We start from the raw sequence: 26,177 nt of genomic DNA, 5'->3' as shown, positions 1-26,177 counted from the left end.
CGTGTTTGCGAAATGCACATTTGCATGTGTTTGTTGTCGGCCAGCAGTCCAGATAAAACCTCAAGGACGCCAAACGACCTTCAGAACTGCAACCGGATTTATCTTGAAGGTGGTTTGAAATTCGTTTGTGAATCTGAAATTGAATTTTGGTCTTTTTTGTGTTCTCCAAAGGTCAAAGTGCACGTACATGCCTATACAGTGGAGCGCTGTATGTGCAGCGTTACAGGCGTCACTTAAAGGACAACCAAGTCATTTTTGGCAGCTTTAGGCTACCATAACTTAAAGAAAATCAACCAAATGCATTATTTAAAATGATCTCTACAAACTATAATCACCTTTTAAAATAATGAACCTCATTCTGTTTTAAAAATGCCCTTTTTCATTCTGTGTTATTTGTATCACCGAGGCAAACGTGAGATTTGGGACATTTCTGTTGTGTTTTGGCACCAGTGACAAAGTGCGAGGGGCTCAAAAAGTTCCGCTGCAAGAACGGGGAGTGTATCGACAGCAGCAGGGTGTGCGACAGCGTGAAGGACTGCAAGGACTGGTCCGATGAGCCCGGGAAGGAGTGCGGTGAGATCACTTCCCTTTCGCTTCTTTCTTTAAATCCGTCCGCACGCGAGGATCGTTCCGCTCGCGATGTGTTCAGGAGCCATCAGCGGCCGGTAATGCGGGCGATCACTTCGCAAACGGAGCCCCATTTGATCAAGGCAGAGTAAATCACGCCATTTCTCAGCTGTCTTGTTATGATCAAAGGAATGTTTCTGTGCCCTCCGGAGCGATCTTAGCCGGGAGAACGTGACCTGACTGCATCACCGTGAGGAGAAGGTGTCTGCCTCGCGCCGCGGTTAATCAGCAGGCAGCTGCAACAGCGTTGAAGTCTTCCAGGGAAATTTAGGAGGAAGTTTAGGGATTTTCCATTTTAACCTTTATGATTAAAGACAAAGGAGGTTTTTTAGTGGAACCTGGATCTCTTCACTGAGCACTCCTGCTGTTTCCAGCCCATCATTCCATAGTAAATCTATGGCTAAAAGAGGAATAATGTGCTCCTGTTCAGTTTTGTAGGTGTCTATTTTGTGCTGTGTGACCGATCCATAACCGGTTGCTGTCTGTTTTATTATGAATTTACTATATTTGGTGGCAAATTTCAAACTATTTAGTGAAAATACTCTGTCCTTCGTCAGCCAGGCTCATCACCCCGGATTTCTGAACTCTCACAGCAGACTCTGAAGCCCCACAGCCTCAATTTTTAATTTATTCTGGTAATGAAGCAGCAGCGTTTGCCTTGTGCTGCGATCTCTCTCTGCCCCTGAAGGGTGATTTAAAGACAAAAACCTCCCCACAGAATGATGTGGACATGGAGGAAGCCTTAATGAGACCAATCTCAGTTCAAAATTAAAGAAACAGATGTCCCTGTTGGGGAGATGTTTGTTTCAGGTGTTTCTCCGTGTCCTCTAAAACTCTTTCTTTTGGAATGATGGTGCATTGAGGGACACTAACTTATCCTGGCAGGATAATTAAAACCAAGCAGAGACACTTTCTTTGTGTTTCATCCAGGCTCAATTGTTCTGTTAAAAAAGGCTATCTGATTCGCTTCTTCCTTCCCCCCCTCTGTTTTTGTGCCCGTCCTGTCTCCTGTCCCCTGTCCCCCGTCCTCTTTCCCCTCTTCCTGCAGGTATGAACGAATGCGAGGACAACAACGGCGGCTGCTCCCACATCTGCAGGGACCGAAGGATCGGTTACGAATGCGGCTGCCCCGCCGGGTACAAACTCCTGGACAAAAAGACTTGTGGAGGTAAAGGACAGAAACGATGTGTCTTCTGCTTTAAGTAAAGGCTCATATTAAATAAAAATATCACAACTTATGTACATGACGCTGAAAAGTTGCTTGAGGACACATGTTGCTGAACCATATTAAACCCATTAAATGGAGATCAATCTGGACCTCAAATGATGGACTTCCTGGAGAGATTAGCATCCTTTTGTGTAATTTTACGGTGACTTTTTGTCTCTCCGCCGTCACTCGATCTTCACGTCTCCTCTTCGGGTTCCAGACATCGACGAATGCGAGAACCCGGATGCCTGCAGCCAGATCTGCATCAACTACAAAGGAGATTATAAGTGCGAATGCTACGAAGGCTACGAGATGGACCCTGTCACCAAGACCTGCAAGGCTGTGGGTGAGTCGCCTGTTTTTATTCATACAGTCCTGCTGGTGATGGATGTTCCCCCTGAAATATATTCATGGGCACAAATGTACTTTAAAAAGAACCACACAGGACTTTTCTCACGCACACACCAAACACGCCACCTTCCCATTCCAGCTGCCCTGTGGCGACTGGAAGTTCTCACGCTGTAAAATGGAAGAACTGCTCTGTATTCAGGACGCACGCAGCAATCGGAGCAAAGATAAATACGTCCCACATTTTTCTGCTGCATTCAGAAGTAAAAGTTTGCAGCCTCTGATGTGACTGAAGTGTCGAGGGAAGGATGCCGTGAGGACGAACCTGCGCAACACAAACCTCGAAGTAAACACTCGATCGGGAAATTTAGCGTTCGAGGCGGCGCCGCCGTGTTTTGGCTTCAGAAACTGCAGAAAAGTGGATCCAGGAAAGATTTTTATAATACCGAGTATTTTTAATCGTCCTTCTGATTCTTCAACTGTTATTTTCTGGCATCACTGATGAAGTTTTGGTTTATTGCTGAGGAGCTTCTGCACCTGATGACCATAAAGCCACTAGTTTATCTCCAGTTACAGCTTTGAGGTGCATCTGCTTTGAATTCTTAGAGAATGATGAGGACTGGACTTCAGTGGCAGGAACGGGAGCCGTTTCGGTTTATTATGAATAATTGAGTTAATTTTGATGGTACAAAACTGCATATTTTAATCTGGATACCTGCAGACGCACACGTGGATTACTGTTATCTGCATTATTACCTTTTATGGGAGCAACATCCTTACCTGGACTGAACTGATTGAATTTGCAGCAAATTCATTTTTCCTTGTGGGTAAAGAGGGAGAAAAGTGTTGTTGGTGATTGCAGCCATCGGTCTTAGGTTGAGTCATTATAGGCTTAACTGGTCTGTTAATGAGCGGGTTTAATGGGTAAGACAGGACCTCACTCTCAAGGTAAGTAGCATAAAAACCATCATTGATTCCTTCATGTCTTTCCGTGGGAGTCTTTATTAGTGTTATGCAGGGCAAATGGTCCTTTTCAGGCTGCTGCTTTTATTATAGAGGGCAGTACAGGGGCATCAAGCAGCTGCAGAGGTATTTGTGCTCTCACAGGAACACTTGCAAAGTTAATGCGTAGGAGGTTCGTTTATTAATCTCGAGTCACTAATTTGCAGTGACTTCAGTCCTATATGCAGATTCCCAAATGTGTGTTTTCAACCGCGCACGTTCATGACCGCAGCACTTCAACACACTCAGGACTCCAGTCACAGAGCGACGCACGGATTCATTTTTGGCCAAGGCACCAGAGTTCATCCAAAGGAACAATTTGTCTGTAATTGGCGGGCCCAGAGGAGTCTCACAGCCTGTGATCAGATGTGACAAGCTTCAGTAGCGTTTGCTCATATTGAAATTCAGGCTACAAATGTCAGGATGCTCCTTGCATGCAATAAACACATCACTCAAGTGTGCGGTTTTATTTCCACTCATTGTTATTTTGCTTTTTTATTTATTTATGCCAGTTGGTGGGAAGTCAGGCACGTTTAAGTAACAGCATTCCGGCCTCCTCGAACAATATTTGATTCGCTCAAGTCCCAACGGGAGGCTGTGTTGTATAAATCCAGACTGGCTATGCTAATTTAAAGTGAAGCCCATCTAAGCTGCTTTTGTATGATGTGGTAGCTGAACAAGTCCTTGCTGCGCACAAATTGCATTCTTTGTTTTGTGTCTACTTTTACTGTTGCGCAGTGCAAATTGCTGAGCGCTCGGGCTTGATTTTGCTGTGTAAATACACATCTTGGTATCCTACATGGGCTACAAATTCAAGATTAGCTGGGCAGCATGTGCCCGGATGTGTCTGAACCTGAAGGGTTCCTGTGTCCGTCTGTTATCGAGCAGGGTGGGTTCGTGCACGACAAACTGTAGCAGCACGATTCATTAGAGAGGCTGAAGGACAACATCATTTACAAAGAGAACCGCGGCCTGATTGGCTAATAAGGTGGGCGACTGAGAGTTTTGGCAGCATTTTTAGGTGCTTTTAGGAAAACAGGCAAATGTAGCTGCAGTGAACAGTTGACTGACGTGTTCTTCAAGGAAGCGAAAAAACCTTTGTTGGATTATGTAGACAGCAGCGCGACAGAGGACGTGGGAGATGTGAGAGCATGGGAAATGCTACAGAAACAACCATCAGCTAGCTGATTAAACAGCACAGGCTGTCAAAAAGATGGAGAGGAAATGCCCGTAGACGCTTTCTTTCGCTCTTGTTTGTTTCTCTTGTCTCTCGCTCTTCCCTGCATCATCGCCATCACACCGTGGGCTCATCCAAGTGCCAGGAGCGGTTTTTTGCCATACTTGACAGTTTGAGCACACAGTTTTCAAAATGGTTTAAAGCCCTGGTCACCACGATATTTAAACTAAGTTCGAAATGTGTACATGGTACAAGTGTCAATTAGAAGAAAATACAGTATTTTCTTGGAATCTGGTCTCCCCCCTGCTGAAAACATCAAGTCTTTTATAACAGGAGAAGCAGAAGGATGGAAGGACTTTTTTCACCCCTCGGCACAAATTGTTGGCAGTTTTCTCTTTCTGTTTCACGCTGACGGTCATTTTGTTCAATGTCCTGTGAAGTATGAGTTAATGAGGATGTCTCACCTGAACCTATGTGGGTTCAGTCATAAAATCATCCTAATGATGAGATCCAGCATCTTTTATCACAGCTGCCGCACATCCCCTTTACCCTGCAGGATCTCTGACCTTTTGCTTCCCTTTATGTGGCATTATTTTCTGTTACTTTGCATATCACAACACGCTTTGATCTGAGGCAAATGGATGCTCTCGCAGCACCTGGCAGTGTCTTCCCGCTCTGTATTTGTCTTTTCCACTGCATTATCTTAATTGGCTGCTGTGGCAGCACAGCCCCAGACTGGTGGTTCCGATTTAAATGAATCTAACGGACTGGTCTTATTAGGAAATCTAGCTGCTGGACTCTTTTTAGCCGAGATAATCTCACACTTTTTTTGATGACATGTCTAGTAGCGAAGCCAGAAGGAAATAGAAAGTGTTGCCGGGTTGAGAGAAGCTGCACAAGCTGTCTTTTAAAGAGTCCGAGTCTGTCAATTTAAACAATTCTCTCTCCCTCAGCAGGTGATGGTTACGAGCCAAGTAGAGAAAAATGATTGCATCCCAACAGTAGATATACTGTATTTTCCTTGTGCGTGTGTGACTGTGGGTGGTGTGTGTGTGTGTGTGTGTGTGTGTGTGTGTGTGTGTGTGTGTTCTCGTACTTGCTACAATGGAGTTAGGGTTCAGAGTTAGGTAATGCATTATGCCCACAGCGGTCCTCACAAAGATAGTAGTACAAAGGTGTGTGTGTGTGTGTGGGGAGAACAACATGATAAAAAGCGAAGGAGAGGAAGATGTAAAACAAGTCCAACGGATGGCGATTCGCACAAGGATGCAAAGTGAGTCGGGCAGGCAGATCGAAACCCAGGGGTCAATAAAATAAATGAAGCGCATCATTTTTATTTTTTTTAATACTGCAATTATTGTAACGCCAGAGACACCCTCACCTTGAGCAGGCTGCAAAAAAACCCACCCAGGCTACCGATGTGACAGCAAACACCACACGCCTGAGGAACATACTCCTGACGAGGTGTTTGGCTAAAAATAGAAACATTTGTCACACTAGTTTTGGAGCTACCTGATCCACCGACACGCTCTTGCCTCCTCAAGCAGCAGGGCAGCTCATAAATTGCCTTTTATTTCCATCCAGGACATAATTGTGTGAATAATTAATTGGATGACAAAAACGCTGAGCTGAAAAGGACGTGCAGGCGGAATGGTGAATGAGTCTGTCCAGAATATATTTCCCTGTTAAATGGTCTATTTGGATGATTTATTTATGCTCACATCATCAGAAATGCACGCTTTTAGGTTTTGGAATAGGAGAAATGAACCGCGAGATGTCTTAATTCATAAGTTAAGTCAAGCTTTAAGTGGCCGTCTATGGAATAATCATTTTAGAAAATCAACATTTTAAAAGGAGCTGTATTAAAACCTATTAGTGGACGTGTAGAGGAAAGCAGGGCGCAGGCAACAGCGTGAAAAGGTGAATCCATGCGACATGATGACACATGGCAGCACGGAATTATTTGAAATCGCTCTGCCAGCGAGTCAATCTGACCTTGTCTCCTTGGGAACGGTGTCAACTACATATCGGCGACGACGCAGACCTGCGTGACCTTTGAACCGCAGCTCGACGGGCACTTCCGTCGAGGTCGGGCACGACCGCACGCCTGTGATCGAGCGAGCATATTAAACATGACTCGTATGTCTTTACATAATGAAAGGTTAACGCCCGTCAAGCCGTTTCCCATTTCGACAAGAACAATCCTGGGTTGTGACCTTGGAATCTTTACTTTCTCCATCAGGAAAAAGTCCGTACCTGATGTTCACCAACCGCCACGAGATCCGCCGCATCGATCTGCTGAAGAGCGAGTACACGCAGGTGGTTCCTACGCTGAAGAACGCTGTGGCGCTGGACGTCGACGTGTCCACCAACAAGATGTTTTGGTGTGATCTATATCACGGGAAGATATACAGGTAGGCCCAAAGCCGGGGTGCTCTGACATTCAAGGTCAGGCGGTGTTTTCCGAACCCGTTTGGGATCATCCGGCTTGCCTGGTTCAACCTGTCACACCTTCTGGCTGCGCGACGGGAACGCAGCCTGTGAGCGCGCGGGTGTGTGTGTCGGTTACCCCTGCGGGCCTGTGTCGTCTGTCTGGTAATTATTGAAAGGTGGAGGCGTTCGCCCTTCACGCAGATGTTGAGCGGGTCCGCATGTATCGAACGTGTGTGCGTCAGCATGATGGGTGGCAGGCAGAAGCTTTCTGTCTTCTCAGCATAACCATATGTTCTCTTCAATTTTACTGTCTCAATAATAACCACCATCATTCATCCCATCACGCACATCTGTACACACACACTCTCTCTCACACATTCACACACTCTCTCTCACACATTCACACACTCTCTCTCACACACACACACATCCTCACATTTATATATTAGTGGTGACTTTGTAGTCATAATACAGTACCCAGCTCGCTGTCCTGCCTCTAACCATCCCAACTAAGATCCTCAACCCAAATCTAACCTCGAAACAATACTGCAACCCTCAAACAGTCCTTTTTGGTTGTGAGGACCAGCAAAATGACCCCACTTTTCAAACATGGCCCCGTTTAGCTAGTAGAATGAGGGTTTTGCTTCTTGATATTCTGTAATTGTGAGGGGACACACACCCTGATTTCTCACTGAATCTCTTAAATGAGGTTGGCTTCACTGAGAGACATTATAATGTAGAAATAAGTAGCCTCAAACTGATGCGCGACTATGTTGATGATCAGATCTTATGGGTTCCTGCTGGTTCTGACATCAACAGTAGTGGAGCCAAATAAAGCTGCAGTGGGCTCAGTGGGCTTGGACTCACCTGTCTTTATTCCTCTGCCCAGTGTTGTTCTCTCTAATCCATTTATTGTGCTTTGCTTCGATGATTGCACCTTAGAAAGGGACACGATTAAAATGATCCGATTTGAATGTTCACATTTTCTACTTAGAATAAATTTTAGGTTTATTAGGATTTGTGGCTGCTAGCGTTGTTTCATTCTCACCTTCATTTTGACTAGTTCCCAAATACAATCCAGAATACTAAAAAAAAAAAGCCTGGCAGACGGAACAGAAGCAGAAGATTATCTATCACGGGACGGTTGCAGACTTGGTCCAAACCGATGAAAATAGCAAACAGTTCAATTAGCGCCACAATCTGCTTCTAAGTTCCTGCCTCATCTATCTTTGACACGTCCCACATTTTCACCACATTTCTCTCTTTTAGCTCTGTTAAATCCGCTTTTTCATCCCGTTCAGCAGAAACCAAGATGTTGGCTTCATTTGCACCACCATATGGTGTTTTTATACATTCTACACGCATGCAGAACAACCACCAGTGTGTCATGTTTGGCATGTCGGCATCACTCCGCATTACATGCAGAGTTTGAGGGAACGGGTGACAAAAGGAGACAAGAATAGAGACAAAAAGACGTGTTTCTCTGCTGGCTGCTGGTAGAAAAAGCCCTTTTCATCCAGGGAGCTGTTGGTAGAGGTTGTGATGGAGGTGGAGCTTTCAGGAGCCCCTGACATCCCATCATCCAGAGTAAAGAACACCTGCTCCCCGCTATAACCACAATAGTTCATTTCAGTCTTTTTCCAGCTCGGAGCCCCAGCAAGTCTAACTTTTTTTGACGGATCGTCCTGATGTGACTATTTTTGGTGGCATAAATCAAACAGCACTGACAAGGCCCTCCTCCGCTTTCCACCAGCGCTTACATCAACAAGGCCGGCGATTCATCTCAGCAGGTGACGCTCGTCGACTTGCTGCACTCCCCCGAAGGCCTGGCCGTCGACTGGATCCACAAGAACATCTACTGGACTGACTCGGGCAACAAGAGCATCTCCGTTGCCTCGGGAGATGGCAGGAAGAGGAAGGTTCTGATCGCCACTGAGCTGAGCGAGCCGCGGGCCATCGCAGTGGATCCACACCAGGGGTGAGCTGCAGGGTCATGATGCTCGAGCTGGTAGATGGTGCAGCTCCATGTCGGTTCCAAAGAACCCTGTTTTTCCCCCCATTTATTTCTCAGTTTGATTTCTTCTCTAGTTGAAAGCTTTTTTTTTAGAAACTGAAGTCTCTGTGTAAATCTTCCCACAGGTTTATGTACTGGTCAGACTGGGGCGGTCAAGCTAAAATTGAGAAATCCGGCCTGAATGGAGTGGATCGACAGGTCCTGGTGTCTGAACACATCGAGTGGCCCAACGGAATCACCCTTGGTAAGAAGAAAGAGAGAAATATGAACATATGGGGCTCAGTGGTCAGAAAACTACCAACGTCAGCCCAGAATCTGTTTCATAAAAAAGAGAAATGATACAATTTGTGTGAATACATCAGAAAGAAAGACTTGGTGACAGAATATAGCTGGGGAAAGAAGCCAAAGTGCTGGACTATAAAAGCTGAGAGGAGAAAACGCAGAGTGGTGCTACAAACACTCGGAACTTAAAGCTCAGTTTGTGTCTGACTCTCATCAATCAGCCCAGTCAACCTGGGCCACGGCGCTATGAAGCCAGACGCTCGGCGCTGTCGATACCGACTCTCCCCCATTCAGCTGCCTTTACGACTATACCCTGTTCTCTTTGTGCTGCCTCTGAGCGGCAGACGTTGAATTCTCTAAATCTGTATGAAAACAAATTATGTTCCACGGTGAAAATAATTTTTTTAACAAATGGCAAGATTGCAGCTAAACTGCATGGAGAGCTTAACAAATGGCAAATGTGCTTTTGGGTCATTGATTTTTTTTTTCCACAGTTTGCCTCAGGAAGTGAGTCACAATGAAATGTGTTTTGTGTTTGCTTTCTGCTTTCTGTTTTCAAATTGTGGCGCTGCTTTTAGATTTCCTCTCAAAAATGTTGCTTTAAAAAAAGCTGATTTTTTTCAGCCTAATCGCAGCATTACTGTGATTGTTTGAACTGAACATCCGCTCTGTTGAGGACGGACACTTAATCAGGAGTCTTCAAACCCACAATCGCACCTGTGTGGTTCCTCCTGCCACAGAAGATTGATGGTGTGGCCACCGGTCCGTTAATGATCTCCTGGGATGACCTCTCACCCTTTCTCCCCTCCTCCAGACTTGTCAAACAAGCGTCTGTACTGGGTCGACTCAAAGTTGCATTTGCTGTCCAGCGTGGATCTGAACGGAGACAACCGCAAAGTGCTGCTGTCCTCCCATCATCACCTGGGACACCCCTTCGCTGTCACCGTCTTTGAGGTACGGAACCACATCATCGCTGCCCCTAACAGCTGCATTCAGTCAGCTTAACCCTCAATTTCCATCAGCTGTAACTTAAAGGAAACAGGAAAATGTGACCTGGAACCAACTGTGGTGGTGCAGAGCATCAGGAAATTTGTCACTGGTGGTCGCTGGTGCGTCCCCCATGGTGCTGCGTGCACAGATCCTGACATTAAATGACAGCTACAGAGAGAGTGTCTTCAGACGCTGCTTAAAAAAGAGAAGTGTGAGGTGCTGAAGAACTGATGAAGAGAAATCAAGTCCAGAGGAGAACAGCGGATGACTTAGTAGAAGCATTATCTTCTCGAAGGCTGACAAGAGCGAGTTACACTTAAGTGCGGTGCAATCGATGAAACTCATTTGAGTGTATTTAGGGGGAGTCGGTCCATCAAAGTCCATCAAGTCTAGATGATGTGGAAGCTGCAGAGGATTGGAGGAGCACAGGGCGGGGATTGGGAGGAGAGAGGGAGCCAAAAATGTGAACACTGCGGTGTTTTTTTCTGCACGGCGTGATGATGAGAAATGAGGAAGAGAAAGGAACATTCATCATGTCTAGCTGTGTGTGTGTGTGTGTGTGTGTGTGTTTGTGTGTGTGCAGAGTGAAACAGAGTTTCAGACAGCCATGGAGGTTTCTCTTGAGATTAAAACAGTCGGTTTCTCTTTCTTGTTGTGATACAGATCCAATTTAAACTCCTTTTAGCAGATTGTCGTCGTCCCATCTGACTGAGATTTTGAAGTTTGCTGCATATTAGGCAGGTTATTAAGTTACCCCAAACCTTTCTGTTCATCTAATTATGCTTGTATCCTATCTGATTTTGGTGCCTTCTGAAATTGTCCCTTTTTGCATAAACACATTTTGTTGACATTTGGTCAAATAAAGAGGATAATCTGCAGATCAGTAATCTCATTTAATCTGACCGTTTTCACAAATATCCGGTAAATAAATCAGTTTATACCTTTGATATTCACTAATATTCAGCCTCTAAGCCTCTGAAAAGTTTGGCTAATACTTTATATAAAATCCCATCTTTGAGCACAGCAGCTATATAACTTGAAATTTTGGTGTCCTGTATGAAAATCCAAACTTGGAAAAAGACAGAGTTTGATAAATCCGATGTCGGCCCCCTGCCTCGACACAAGCCCGGAGGACACGGAGCCGGCAGAGAGTCATGTTGTCTTTCTCTCCGGCTTTAGTATCATTGCTTTTCTCTTTATCCCATCTGTGTTTGACTGGAGGGCAGAAAGGGAGGGAGATGGCTTTTGGAGGAATAAATAGAGAGTTGGTGAGGACTGAAAGAAGACAATGGACATAAACAGTAAAGGAGAAAGTAAATATTTTTCTGTCTTGCTGTGAACACCACCGGTGGATTAAGGGGGTTCTGACGGGCTCACACAGAACCTCGAGTGCTTTATGTTGTTCTGTTCTATTCAAGGACTCACCCAACTATAACTGTCACACACAGACTTATATTTGGTGCAGTCAGTGGATGATTGGATGTTTTATCCCACTATCTCAGCCTACATCTGTATTATCTATGATGTGATACCGTAAAGTCAGAGCAAACAGAGTTTTGTTCAACAGCCGCACTCCAGACAGAACCTGGATCTAGTAGATGATTCATTAAGCACCTTGGTTCTACAGTGAAAGCATCAAAGCCCCAGAAGGCTTTAAAAGAGGGTGACCTTTATTCCAGCCTTCATTCATGGTTTCCTCTTGTAACATATGCAAGAGGGATCCAGAGCTCAGCCGCCGTGTCAGTCAAAGGTTCACCTGAAGTCCTCGGTGGAATCATGACAGGTTCATCAACGTTTGACCCTAAAGCGACTCTGTGTCTGCTTAGATGGAGCCTCGTCGACACAAAGCCGTGTTCTCAGACCCACGTTGGTGTCTTTAAATATTCCAACAAGGGCCAATGGAGTCTCTGCTGTTTGAAGCTTTAGGGGTTAAAGAGCGTGACCACCCAGGCAGGAAGGCGAAGCGAAACGGACCGAGAGATTCGCGCTTGATGACATTTTTTTCTGTCTTTGTTCAACAACACTCGCACCTGAGTCAAGGTTATCGGATTATTCGTAGGACAAGATCCTGCGATAGGCAGCTGGGCATAGCAGATTAAAAAGTAGGTGAGAGAAGGTCAAATCTGCCGATAACGCAGCAATAAACACGGAGCGGCGCTGGAACCACGCAGAAATACACAAATATATGCATTTATTAACGCTGCTCATGCTGGGTTTTTTATATTTTCACTCCTTTGTTAATATCTGCAGATAGATTGCAGCAGCTAAAGGAGCTGTTAGGTGAGAGAACTTTGATTAGGTGATGGACCAAAGAAGCGATGCCAAAAGAAAAACTGTAGGATGAGTAAACATGCATGCGTTTTCAGAGCACATGAAGGATATACATCTATCTGGATAGCTGAGAACGGCTGCATTTATGTCAATAAAAATGAAGAAAACCATAGCAATCGTTTCATATCTCATTTATCTTTGATTAAAAACTGAAATGAAGCCTCTCCTGATAACAAGAACTTCAACATTTCAACGATGAAGCTTTTTTTTGCTTGTTATTGAGTTAATTGGACCGTAACCTGGGCCGATTTCAACTTTGGCCAATTGAACGCGAACATCCCAGGGCTGTTTTTCTTCCACCAGATAGTAATTAGATTCCCCCTTTTGATCCAAACCGATCTTCAAGAATTTCATGGGGGTCTGAGACGGAATTTGTGAATCTTTGATTGCAGAAGTGTGCGCGTTCATTTCTATGAAGCACTTTTACCACATTTACAAATGAGAATCGTGTGCTTGTTAGTAGAAATGGTGCAGTAAAACGTGCAAAGGCCTGGATGGAATGTCAGTAGCCGTGAGCTGTTCTCATTTATTCGGAATTCTCCAGGATCGCCTGTACTGGACGGACGTGGAGGATGAAGCCATATACAGCGCCAACCGCCTGACGGGACACGATGTTGCAAAGGTGGCTGAGCATCTCAACAACCCTCTGGACCTGGTGGTGTTTCACGAACAGCGGCAGCCCAAAGGTGAGAGCCGCAGCAGCAGTCAACAAGGCCTTTTCTTCTTCTTCTCTCTGCAGTTAGCTCAAGCAGAAGGTAGAACTGCTTCTAGTGGAGTCACTATTTCTATAAAGCATCATATAGCATGTATGTAGAGCAGCTTTGATCTTCCTTTATCTCCCTTGTTGGTTTTTTTTCTGTTGAGAAATTAAAGCTAACATGTTTCTAACAATAAAAAGAAAAAAAAAATCAGACACATTACAGAATTTTTCTCAGGCTAAATAAAGAAGCAGGTTGCGGTTGATATGAATCCCGATCAAATGTGACCTTTGACCCAGGCTCTTTCCTCCACTCGTCTCCTGCTTTTTTCAATGTTCCTGTTTAAAAAACCAAACTAAAGGCACGAACGTCACGATAAACTACGCGTCTCATCAAAAGCTCCTTTCTTCTCCCCTGCCCCCCTCCGCTGTGGCCTTTTTAATATTTATTTATGTATTCCTTTTGTCCATCCAGCTGTGCTTTGATGTTCCAGCAAGTCTCAGTTTTTATCCAAAGACCTCAGAGACTCAGTGCAGGAATTAAACCATTTGCCTGTTTTTTTGCACATTCTCATCAGAGCATTATGTTTAATAATCTTGCAGGCAGGTATATACTTTGGTCTTTGATTTATTTATTGGTATTAATTCCTTGTTAGTTCCACATCGATGTATCCCAGCCGGTTAGAAACATGCTTGTGATCTGGTGCCGTCCATGTTTTCTCCTGATGATTACGCTGACGTGCTGCTCACTCTGCACCAATCTGGAGATTCCATCATGACCTACAAAGCTTCTTAATTTCTCAAGTCTTTCTCTTATTGTTGCGCCTCCACTTCTAACATCACCATGAAATTCATGATTATCTTAATGAATCTGATTATCTTGATAGGTTGAAGATGCTATTTACCTGAAATCACACAAAGGACCAATTGAGAATGTGTACAAATTATCAGATGTTTACCATCAGTAAATCTTAGTGCACCTTTTTTGTTTCTAATGCTGACCAAGAGCCAAACCGGGCCTGTCTTAAATTCTTAATATCCATTTCCACTGATGTGCTGTGATCATAAGCCTCTGTGGCTTCACCTTGGTCCTGTCTTTATATTCAAGTCTGTACAACAGCCGAAGAATTCATAAATTCTTTTAATGAATTTATTAAAGTGTGGGTAGCGTTATCTGGAGTGCCTGGCGCCGTGTAACAAAGTGTATTTTATATAATCCAGACGTCTCGTCTCACAAAAAAGACTATTAACACATACAAAATTCATTCCATTTCATTTTTCAGTCCATGTTTACAGTGATTAAATGGATCAGGTGTAACAGCAAGTCCTGTGGGATCCTCTGCTCACTCTGCTTCTGTCCCTCCAGCCCCTGATGCCTGTAACATGGGCAGTCTGCCTAACGGAGGCTGCGAGTATCTCTGTCTGAAGGCCCCACAGATTACAGAGCACTCCCCCAGGTACACTTGTGCCTGCCCTGACGCCATGGAACTGGGACCCGACATGAGGCGCTGCGCCGTTGGTGAGTGGCACCAGACTAACCAGACTATGGCTGCAGGGAAGAGAGCCGATGTAGTGGTGGAATGCCTGAATAAAACCGGGTCTGTGTGGAATTTGACATTATAGATGAATTTTTGTCCTGTCCAGTTCGCCCCAGAACAACAACGATGCCTCCAACCACCACCACGACCACGACCACCACCACCTCTGCAGCCACCACCACCAGCACAGCCACCACCACCACCACTGCTGTCATGACAACGACCTCCAGCACCACCACCAGCACATCAGAGGCTACGACAGTCAGACGCCTGACGACACACGCTCCCAGGAGCACGTCCACGGAGCAGCCCGAAGCCACGTCCACCACCAGCACGGAAACGACGGGTTTCAGCAGCACGCGTCAGGCTCCCACCTCCACCCACACTCCCCGGGTGGCCCCGGTGGCCCCGGTGGCCCCCAACAGTATTCAGAGAGAAAGCAACGGAAACCTCTCCCACAGAGGTAAGAATCAGTGGTGCTTTTATTTTGTAAGTTGTGCCGGTTTTCCACTTTTCTCTGGCTGTTCCTACCTTTTCATTCCTTCTTCTTCTTTTTCACACACGTGCACACTCGCATGTGTACGGCAGCCTGCTCATCGCTCACTCATGAGCAGCATATAACAGATCCGTCAGCACTAACGGATGACAGTCCCCTGCGTTCTTACCTGCCACCCTTCATCACTCATCCTCACTTCCTGACAGGCTCTCTCCCTCTCTTTGTCTTTCCCCTCTAACTCTGACAGCGTTCTTTGTTCCTGCACCACCCTCTACGGGTGCGACGCCACCGATTGAGTTTGCTGCGCAGCCGGAAATGGTGACAGCGGAAAGATTTTTACCGAGACCTTGACAGTCCCTCCAGTATTTTACTAACTTTTTTTGTGGTTATAGTTGCCAATAGTGCCTGATTTAGAGGTGTTTGCGTGGTTTACGGCCATATGAGGCTCACATTTTGAGCTCTGGGGAACATCAGAGAAGTTCCACTCCAGAATGGAGCACTAGTCTATGTGAATAAATGTCAAGAACATGAGGAAACTGTATATAAGAGTGCAAAACAAAAGGAGGTGGAGACATTGTGGAATGGAAGGACGCAGTGGAGACATGAACAGTGCAGAAAAACGCACATCGGCCCGCTATCAAACGGGGATGCTGGGAGAACGGCCTCACGCACGAGACGAAACGGAGGACAATTTGAATTTGGGAAAACAGCTTTAGCAGCCAGAATTTGGTGTTGCCAGAATCCCTAAGAAGCAGGAAAGTGTTTCCTCAGTCTCTGAGGTTGTCAGCATCTTCACTGCAACACAAGCGTTCCAGATGAGAGGGGGAGCAGACACGGACGGGAAAATGGGGCACGAGCGAGACGCGTCTCCAAACCCACGGGCCATGTGTTGTAATTTCCGACTGAGTGCACACTGTCAAGTTTGCCGGCGTCAGCTGTTAGGCATGCGGAAGCGCCGCGGCCGGCTCGGCGCAGCAGAGAGGAACCAGGAGTTTCAGGGAAAAAAGGCAAACCACAAAGTTGTGGCACATAAAAGTCCAGAATGGATGCCCGCTGCGGCTCGTCGGATTTTTTTCTGGACAAAAAAAGAGTTTGTGTAATGAATTAATCAGACTTTGCAGCCTAAAAGCCCTCCGATAACAGCAGTGCTGGTGAAACGGAGAGCTTTTACTTTTCTTTAAAATTTTAAGAATTCCTCCATAAGTACTTCATTTATTTTAGCCCCCCCCTCCCCATTGGACCTCACCGCTACTTTACAAGAAAAGCTAAACTCAGTTCTGCTGACTCAGGCTCTAATTCAGTGCTGAGAGATTCCCCACTGGGCCTTTTGTTGTAGTATGCGTCCGGGTGGATTCCCAAACAAGCAATTTACCTTTTTATGACTGACTGTCGGAGATTTGGTGTCTAAAATGCATTTGCACTTCCCATCTGGTCCTTATGTCATGGTCACGTTGTGTGTTGCTATCCAGAATGGCCCAATCAGTATGCAGTGTGTAGCACAGCCATCTCTTCTGACTTCATTATAACCACTTGATCACACTTTGGCTAATAGCTAGCCTGCTGCTAATTGGGTTGAGGAGCTGGATTAATTGAGACCAGGGCAGATGTTTAAAGGATGCAAATGTATGCTGTGTTCCGTTTGATAATCGATACAAAGACACGTTGTGGTGAAAGATGCAGGGTGTCTCGGTTCACCTTCAGTGTCCCCTGCAGTACTTCAGAAGCTCATTTGAAAGATGCATTCCTCTGGTATGAATTTGAATGTTATTTGCAAGTATTTTTATGCATTGTTCTTTCGGAGATGGGCTTTATTATATTTCAGCGAAATCATCCATCTTTTGTGCACATGAGAGCTCCTCAAAGTGTCACTCGAGGTTCTCTATATTTGTTATGCAGGAAGCCTAAAACTGAATTCTTTTGCCTATTTTTCCACTCTTTTCCTTCTTAGCTGGAAGTGATCACTACCTCATAGGGAACAACATCACCGTAGCTGTTCTGGGAATAGTCATTCCTATCGGTGAGTACTCCTGCTGCTTTCTGCTCGCCTGCTCCGCTCTGCTTGCTCCTTTGTCTTTACTTGTTGCTCTAGTTGTGCGTAGTGTTTGCATGTGCAGGGCTGGACTGGTGTGTTTGTGTGTGTGTTGGTGATTAGGAATGTTTGGATTCCAACTGATTAAAATTTAACGTTTTAAGATTCAGTTCAGCTGAAAATACCACGGAGAAAAAAGCCGATTTCAGCATTAGTGCTCATGTTCTTGTGCACAAATGACTAGTGTTTAAATGTACCAAGGCTGAGAAGGTTGTCAAACAACAATTTGGCTTAAAGCATTATGGGTAATGGAGTTTACCATTCAGTAATAAACAGGCATTTAAATGTGCTCATTAGGTCGTTATTCACGAGAAATCCACTAATAATGACCGACTCTCCCCACTGTAAAACCAAATATGATTTTGGTAGATCTTACAGCAGGTTTTATAGCTTTATTCCATAAAAATCAGAATTTACAGACGTGTAGGGGCCTAATACTTTAATCAATAACCTAGAGCAATGTCACTAGCAAACTAACTCGGTGCTCAGATTGTAGCAGCATACTGCATGTCCCTAATTAACATCTCTTTCATCCCTAATATTGAAGCCTTTGACAAATTATGGGAGCTCTAAAACATTTGCTCTCTTTTCTCAGTGATGGAGATATCAGCTCATTAAAACAGCCCCTGAGAGTATTAACTCTTCCTCCTGCACCCCTCATTGTGTCCTTCTGCCACTCACTGCTGCCATAAATCCCCTCATTTTGTATTTTTCCACAGATTTGAAACAGTAATTATTGTTGGAGGTCCACAGGGGCCAGATTTCTGCAACCCAGTTCTCCACTCACGCTAATTCACCGTGCCCACCCACCGCTCTCCGAGAGGAAAGCAGCCGACCAATTACTGCTGTTGGTTTTTAGGCTGTTTCACTGAAATGAAATCAGACTTTAGAAATTTCAGTTTTTAGTGTCTTTTATGAAAAAGAACATCTATGAATTTGAGTAAAACGCCCCCGCACACGTGGATTAAAGGTGTCCATCCGGCAAAAGGGCAATTAGAATCAGAGGGGATGTAAAATGAAGGCTATAGGCGTTAAACAGCATAAATACCCCCACCCCCGGCTGCTGTGTCTGCAGAAGCGCTGATTGCCTTCGGCGTGCACTCTGCACACACAGGTCCGACTGGGCAGCTAAGCAGCCATGCTGATATGATAATGGGATGAGAGAGGCAGTTTATCTCAAATCTGCCCTCCCCCCTTTCCCTCCCTCTTCTTCCTTTGTCTGTTTGTCCACACGAATAACATCCGAATGCATTTTGAAATTGCTGGATTCAATAACTGAGTGTTACGAGTTCGATATTTTGTGTTGCTCTGTGTTCCTGCAAGTGCCGTGCAGTTATCGGTTTGTGCAATTGTTGTTTTTTCACACAGCATTTGTGCGCATTTTGTACTGTGGTTTGTGCGTGTGTGTTGTTGTGTGTGTAATCATCGTTGGGATGTTGGCCTAGAGACGGATGGATACATTCAGGCTCATTATTTTCACCCTTTACTTGCTAATTATGTGCCATAACACATGCTATTACCACAGATTATGGAAAACAGACAGATTTTTATTTTCTCAAAGGCGAAACCCAAATATCTACATCGCCCTCTAGTGGCTGATAGCAGTAACATCGCGCCTTGCGGATGTTTGACTGGCGTAATTAAATGTTACCACTTAGGTATTCCAGAAAATAGTGAGCCCTGAGTGTGCGGGTGAATATGAAAAGTGTGTTTGTAGCTGGATGAGTGCTTAAAGCGCCGCTCTGTGTCCCCTGGGCTGTGTTAACGCTCCGGCCGTGTGTTGTTGTTGTGTGTGTGTTAAACACATGCAGTCCCTATCCTTGCCACAGTGGTCATCGGATTACTCTGCACCGGCGGTTACCTGGTTTGGCGCAATTGGCGGCGCAAGAACACCAAGAGCATGAACTTCGACAACCCCGTTTACCGCAAGACCACGGAGGACGACGACGACGAGATCCACATCGGGCGACACAGCGAGTCCATCGGCCACGTGTACCCAGCAGTGAGTGGCAGCCACAGTCAGCCATTCTTAGCACTTCCTCTAGGGGGCGGCATCACAGACAGCAATTCCCACTGGTACTCGGGGGCGCCGATGCTCTCCAGCAGCAAATGAAAGGCAGTTTGAAATATTGCAGATACGCAGGGATGCGCAACACCATTGTTGCACGCGGCCTGGAAAGAAAGAACAGCCTTGCACACGCCCACTTTCACACAGGATTTCTAAATCATCACTGAGGTTCGCGCACATTCACCAACGCGTTACATCCACCGTTGTGTCATCTTCATGACCGCAGTCATACAGTACGTCCATTTTATCATCGTCATCACCTTCTTATCGCCAGCCTCCCATCAAATCGTACATATTAATGGATGTCGACGTGTTTGTTGAGGTAATTGGGAGATATATGTTCGTTTTATTTCTACACGGTCACACAGAAGCAGCTGGCGTGCTCGTCACTAGACAGCAGCATGAGAAATGCCAGCACACGTGTGCCACGGTGAAGCTCAGACAGCATTAGATACACATATATTTATGTTTTTTTTTAAAAAGCATTCATTTCATTTGAGAACGATGCCTGAGAGGACGGCAGAGGACAGGACAAACACACAAAATGGATCCATCCACATCACCGCCGAGTGAGTTTTAAGCTTTTTAAGCTGAAATTGGGGATGAAATTGGGAGCACAAATGAGAGACAGCAAAACAAAAACAAAGAGAGAGAGAGAGAGAGAGAGAGAGAGAGTATTTCTAATATCCCGCCGTGACTTCAGCTGCAGGATGGCCCGATCTCTCCTGCTGGTGCGTCTTTGTGAAGTGTTTATGGAATTATTGAGCGGCGTGGAACAACGGCAGCTGCGTTCGGAGCCCCTTAAAACAGTGTATCAGAGCGTGTTGTCATCATATCGTTAAGTGTTGAATCCATTTTTGTGTAAAAGAAAACAGCAGAAGGCTGCAAAAAGGATTATGGCAAGGGTGGGTGGGGGGGGGGTCTGGCGCTTTTAGTGGTTGGCATGGTAACACAGTTTTCTTTGTGTGGTGTTGCTCTAGAGAGAGGAGGAATTCTGGGTATCTCTGGCATGATGACAGGCTGGAGATGACACACACACACACACACACACACACACACACACACATAAACAGGTGCACATCTGAGTCATTAATATTCAAGGTCGATACAGCCACCCTCTGAGGGGACTGAACAGTGGCTTCTGTGCTGTCTCGCTCTCATGTGTCACTTGTATCCCCCTTATTGTTTTCTACTTTTTTACTCCTCCTTTCCACCGCCGCTCCCTCCTTCTCTCGCCTTCGTTTGATGGCGAGGAAATCAGGTTGGCATTATGCGGGCCACACATTTGCAGCCACAGGCGAGGCTCGCCGCGTCCCTCGCGCTGAAACAGACCATTTTGGAACGGGAAGAGGTGAGAGGCGGGAGGTGAGGAGCAGGAGCCGGGGACTGTGAGGGAGATTAAGGGAGTGACGGGAGAAGCTGCGCCGCGCGGACTCGTTTTCGCCGGCGCTGTTGACGCTCCGCCGCGTTCCTGTTTCTCTTCCTTTGTTCTCCGCTCACCCTGCTGTGCTTTTTTCCATCCCTCTCACCTCTGTCCCGCCTTCACCAGCTTGCTGTGGTAACATTTATTTTTTTATCTGCTGTTTCCAGCGCGTGGCACTCAGTCTGGAGGATGATGGTTACCCCTGAGGGGGGGCTAATGTGCGCTGCACCCTCCCCTCCTCTCACCACAACCTCTACATCACTACAAGGAGGGCAACACGACACAGACGAGATATAGAGAGAGGAGTCCTCACTTTGACTCCCTATTTGGGAAACGGGGATGGGATTTTTCTCTCCATGTTTGCTCCTCTGGAATAACAACATTAGCATGACTACTCGCTGTATTTACGGTGTCTGTTGCACTCCTCTCTTCTGTCTGCCTCTTACTAGCTGTAGTGGTGTGTTGAATGCTGCTTGATGACTTTGTTCACACTAACCTCATTTGGCCGTCTCAGCGCACATTGTAAATAGGAGACTGTCTGCCCGCTGTAGGGGACTCAAACTGGCATTCAGCATTTTTAATTCCACAGATCATAACTTTGTTTCTGTGTTTGATTATGTAAATATGTGGGCGGGGTTGTCTCTCTTTAATGCACTAAAGGCTTACACAGAGTAGTCATCGGCCATTTAATTAAATAAGTGATTAAGGCAAGGTTGAGATGCAAAACAGCGGAACAACTAATAAATTAGGATAAACACACAAACGCAAATTTACTAAAACACGCGACGAAAACGCACCTAAAAGCTTTGACCACTCAAACAGAAAATGCTGGCTCCTGTAATCAAGCAGGATGGATTTTTCCTCTTTTCTTTTTTTCTTCTTTTTTTTTTTTTTAAGCCGGGACTCTCATCCGTTCTGTCAGATTTGCCCCTCGGCGCGCCACATGCAGCCAAAGCTAAGAATAGCCAAGGGGAGAGGAGTCAGGGAAAATGATGGCATTTACCTGCATGTTTGGAGGTGAGTTCAGGGAGAGTTTCCATTTTTAGAAGGATCCGTGCCACGAGAGGCTAGTGCCTACTAGCAAAAAGCAGCGGGGCAGAAAATGCAATGGATTATGGGTAATTTCTTGCGCCAAGAGTTGGAGGCGTGGCTGCTCCAGGTACAGAATTTGGCAGATTTACAGCTCATTTGCACCGCGACTGCTTTAAAATATGCAAATGGTGCCGACTTCTGTCATGTATAAGTGTTATCAAAGTTTAAACAGCCCATGAAGACTGAAGCCTGGTTTTAGTCCCTCTTCTTCAGCCTTTTTATTGTTAACATTGCTGCTGTAAACGTCCACTGAAGAGGAATGATGTCACTTGTGCTCCTGGCCTTGTTTTTAATATGCATTGATGGGATCTGAAAGATGTGCACGCGGAGGCAACACTGTAAACCAGCGTAAAGAGCTCATCTTCCATTGGCCCGCTCGAGACACACTTCCAACCCAGCGAGCCTGATGGGATCCGGGCCCAGTGATTATACCGCCTCACTGTCTCACCGACTACGAGCAATCACGTCAGGAGAAAAGCCGAAACCAGTCTTAAAGCTTAAATTGCTGTATTCCACTTGTCACTATCGTTACTGGGTATTTTAGAGGTTCCTGATTTCTGAAACACTTTTAAAAGTTAACTGCAAATATACAGTAGTCCTGCATAAAACTGGTCTTCCTTACTTTGTGTATCTAGACGACTACAGTTAAGCAGAAACACAATAGGATGTAAAAAGTCTTCCAGTCTTCTCAGAATCGGCTCGTCTTGATTAATGGTAGTTACAGCTTCTTCTCCGGCCTCCTGGGACAGAGGAAAACGCATGCCAAGACAAAAAAAAGGGCAGAATTTAGACAAATCTCTGAGCGATCAAACACCTCTGTGACCAGAGGATGGATGGAGGGATATTTATTTTTGCGGATTTCTGCTGATGCCGTGTCGCATTAATGGGGCGTTCGCTCCTCGTCTCCCTCAGAAAAATGACACCTCCCGCCCGGCGCCGTGCGCGCGGCGCGAGACATAAATTATAGCCCGTTCCATCAAATGAAGTGAGGCTGAGCACAAAGGCGGGGAGAGGCTTCACTCTTCATCTTAATCTTTTACAGATGAAGTCAAATAAAAACGCGTGGCGTGGTGGCGGCGAGCGCTCAGCCTCGCTCCGCTTTGCTGCGCTCTCGGGCACGTCGAGCTGTCCTTCCGTCTGGCGCGCGTGGACTTCATGCCTTCCCATCCTAATGGAAGAATTAAGACGAAGTCGCCGAGTAAACAGCCACAGGTCGGATTTGGATAGGAAGTGCAGATGAAACAATCGCGACGCCGCGGCGCGCTCGCTCCTCTCACATCATGTTTGCTGCAGGCCTAATTGGGATCCGTTCTGAGCACTTGAAGTCGGAGTATGAATTGCTTATTTATTGAGGTTACTGAGCCTGATGTTGTAGAAAGCCTATTATTGCTCCGGCGCAAAGACAGATTGGCTCGCTCGGTCTGCAGCCGCGTTGATACCAGGGAGCCGGCTTCATTCATCACGCTGTAATTGTGGCGGGTAGACGTCCCTTGGCGCGCATTATTAATTTGAATATATAGTATTTTAATAAAATGTAAGGCTTATTGGTGCTATGATGGCAGAGCAATCACGCTTTACTATCGGTGGGTTCCATGAGACCCAGACTGCTGTTATTGAGCCGAGGAACTGAACCTCCTATTGAAGAGCTGGAGGAGTTATCTGCGTGGTTCTGCTGCTTCCTGGATAATCCAGGTGTGTTGCTGCGTAGAGAGGGGGGCTTTTTTAAGCTGAGCTGTTTTAGTCGCAGGGCTGCTTTCAGGGTGGATATCCGTCTTTCCAGAAATGTCCTCTTCCACGTTCCTCTGTGGATTTATCGTAAAGCGTCGAGCGCTTCAAGGACCAAATGGTCCGTAGATCTTTCTGCTTCGCCAGAGCAAATTCTAACCGCCGTACTAACTGGGTTCAGTAGTTTTCTCCTAACAAAGCCTGAAGTGTGCTCCCAGTTTTAGCCCGTCCTCCCGCTCGTCCTCTGCTTCCTCTCTGCACGCTGCTACTGTCTGTTCCTGATCCAGACGGAACCAGGACGCTCCTTAGCATCACTCGCCAACCTCTCCGCCTTCACGTCTCCGCGAGCTTTAGATCGCTGAGCTGGAGCTGGGAGAGCGGCGTCAGCATGGCCGCCTCCGCGCTCTCATCCCCCTCACCCTCCCACCTCCATCTTCATCTGTGACATCCTTCCTTTCAGCGAGCGATCAGTTTCCAGGTCGACACAAGCACACTTGAAGGATTGAAACACTGGAGCGACCAATGAACCGTCTGGATCCTGAACCAGCGGGACGAAGAGAAGCGGCGCTTCATTCAGGCCTCGCCGCTGGACTGTTTTCTCCATCGTCGCGTTTGGACTCTGTCACACGTTCTAAATGCTGACGTTCTTTGTTTTCCATGTTCCAGTGTAGAATCTGGGGGCAATATTTTGATAAAAATCAACACTGTTGGGCTTAAAACCGTCTTTTTCTTATTTGACGAACTTCAACCCGAGTCAGGTTTGACAGAACTACCTACATTTTGTTCCAGAAGAATCTACCTGGGTTTCCATCCACCCCACACTCATGTGAGCGTCTTATTTTATTTTTTTTTTTTTTTATTTTTTTTACGCTGTTTGTTGCACAAAACTTTTCAAGGAGCCTTCTGCACTGTGTAAAGAGAAAACACTCTTAGGAGGGGAGAAAAAAGGTGAGGGGGGGGGTTAGTCCAGTGGTACGGTCCGGTGGTTTTGAATCCTGACTTGTAAATACATTTTCATACGGCAAAAAAGAAAAACAACTTTTTGATAATGTTTTAAGTCTGTAAAAAAAGCTGTACATAAACCTCTGGGGCGCAAAGGAGTGTAGACTATATATGAATTTATTTGAACACGAGAGCACTGGATTTATTTACTACTTGATTGTAACTACGATTAATAATCTGCCAAAGTGTTTTTATTTAACTTCTTCCTGTCCTTCTGCTCCGTTTGTTTGTTGCTTTTTAACAGCAGAGTTTTAGCCGTCACACTGTATTTACTTCCATCAGGTAGATTTCCTTGTGCTGTGTTTTTGGTTTTTTTTGTTTTGCTTTTTATTTTAAAGATCAATTTTAATTTATTGGTGCCTTGTTTCGTGCTCCTGCGTACTTTCACTTTGGTTCCGTGTTCCGTGCGTGCGTGCGTGTGTGTGTGTGTGAGTGTGCGTGTGGGAGGCGTGGGCGGGGGGGAGGGAGGGATTGGAGGGGTTAGGGGGGAAAACCTTAGCTTCTGTACTGACATGGATTACCTGTACTGTATGCCAAAATGGTCTCACCCACGTTTCTATGAAATCAAGTTGTTGAGAAATATCTCTATATATTGATATATTAAATTTATAAAAACTGTCCCACGATGCGTCTTGGCTCCATCTGGCTTCTGTGAATGTTTGGTTGAGAATCTCACACACGTGCTGCACCCTAAACATCCTGACGCAGCTGGAGCACCGAGGCTGCCTTTGGAAGGTGCAAAGAGCTCAACGCTTATCCAGGAGAACTGCGTGATGAGTTCGAACAAGCCGCAAAAGTCACTGAGCACCTTCAGGACCCAAGAACAGTGACTGAATACGTACCTTTGGGTCATAATCAGGAACGGAACAAACTTGTTTTGAAAACTGGTGACAACCAGAAGAGCGAGCGACGAATTTAAAAGCTGCTGACACTCAGCTGAGCTACGTCATCCAGCACGTTTAGCAACGCGTGGCATAAATGATGCGTCACACACCGTTATCAGAGGCCCACGTTATGGGACAAAATGACCGACTCCTTTACAAGCCTTGGACAGCTCAGCAGTTAAGGAGTTAGGATGCCGTGTTGGGTGAACTGACCCTACTCAGGGTAATTAACCATCAGCTAGATGATTCTACATAAACCGTCTAATTCATTTCTGGGCTCTCAACCCTCTTTTTTTTGGTCTGAGTTTATGCTGGTGGATGAAAAGCTTTTGTTTTTAGAAAAGAGAGTAAAGAGGGAGGGAGAGCCGGAGTGTGAGGGTGAAATGGAGTGACAGTATAAGCTGGAGGGACAAAGTGGCAGGAGACAGGGGATCCCTGGAGTCCCTGGAGAGTTAAGTGAAACGACAGCTCCGCGGGGGGGCTGATGGATGAGTCGGTGGCGAGAGTCGGCTGAGGATATCCAAGCTCTTTGGCCTCTCTGTCGTCAGTGTTGCTGTGTGCTCTTCATTGAAGATTCAGCCCTGCCAGTTCCCCATTCTGTCATCTCCCGCAGCACCACTCAAGCTCCACCAGAACCAGAGGGACTCGGAGGATCAAAGGGTTCGGAAGGTGGTGAGTTCTGTCGTGGGCTGACCCCTCTCATTTCTCCTGCAGTTATCTCACTGGTTTCTCTTTATTGTGTTTATGGACAG

At 45.9% G+C, this 26,177-nt stretch overlaps 1 protein-coding gene across 4 annotated transcripts in view; it reads left to right on the top strand.

The window, feature by feature from the left end:
* The window catches only part of lrp8 (low density lipoprotein receptor-related protein 8, apolipoprotein e receptor), an 86,880-nt gene extending 61,711 nt beyond the window's left edge, over positions 1–25,169 (top strand). Inside the window, exons 7-19 of one of the 4 annotated variants that reach the window (XM_057037987.1) lie at positions 451–573; positions 1,676–1,795; positions 2,055–2,180; positions 6,604–6,775; positions 8,548–8,772; positions 8,934–9,052; positions 9,905–10,044; positions 12,956–13,097; positions 14,475–14,627; positions 14,753–15,109; positions 17,091–17,159; positions 19,061–19,233; positions 20,890–25,169. In XM_057037987.1, coding sequence (XP_056893967.1) covers positions 451–573; positions 1,676–1,795; positions 2,055–2,180; positions 6,604–6,775; positions 8,548–8,772; positions 8,934–9,052; positions 9,905–10,044; positions 12,956–13,097; positions 14,475–14,627; positions 14,753–15,109; positions 17,091–17,159; positions 19,061–19,233; positions 20,890–20,928 — 1,958 coding nt within the window. In that variant the 3' untranslated portion in view covers positions 20,929–25,169. Of the gene's footprint in view, positions 1–450; positions 574–1,675; positions 1,796–2,054; positions 2,181–6,603; positions 6,776–8,547; positions 8,773–8,933; positions 9,053–9,904; positions 10,045–12,955; positions 13,098–14,474; positions 14,628–14,752; positions 15,110–17,090; positions 17,160–19,042 lie in introns of all 4 variants that reach the window. The other 3 variants (XM_057037986.1, XM_057037985.1, XM_057037984.1) reach the window with 3 other exon arrangements.
* Positions 25,170–26,177: the final 1,008 nt, after the last annotated feature.

Source organism: Takifugu flavidus, chromosome 7 (genome assembly GCF_003711565.1).
Source record: "Takifugu flavidus isolate HTHZ2018 chromosome 7, ASM371156v2, whole genome shotgun sequence".
Taxonomy (NCBI): domain Eukaryota; kingdom Metazoa; phylum Chordata; class Actinopteri; order Tetraodontiformes; family Tetraodontidae; genus Takifugu; species Takifugu flavidus.
Note: the sequence above shows the minus strand (reverse complement) of the source record. Positions and strands in the feature narration are given on the sequence as shown.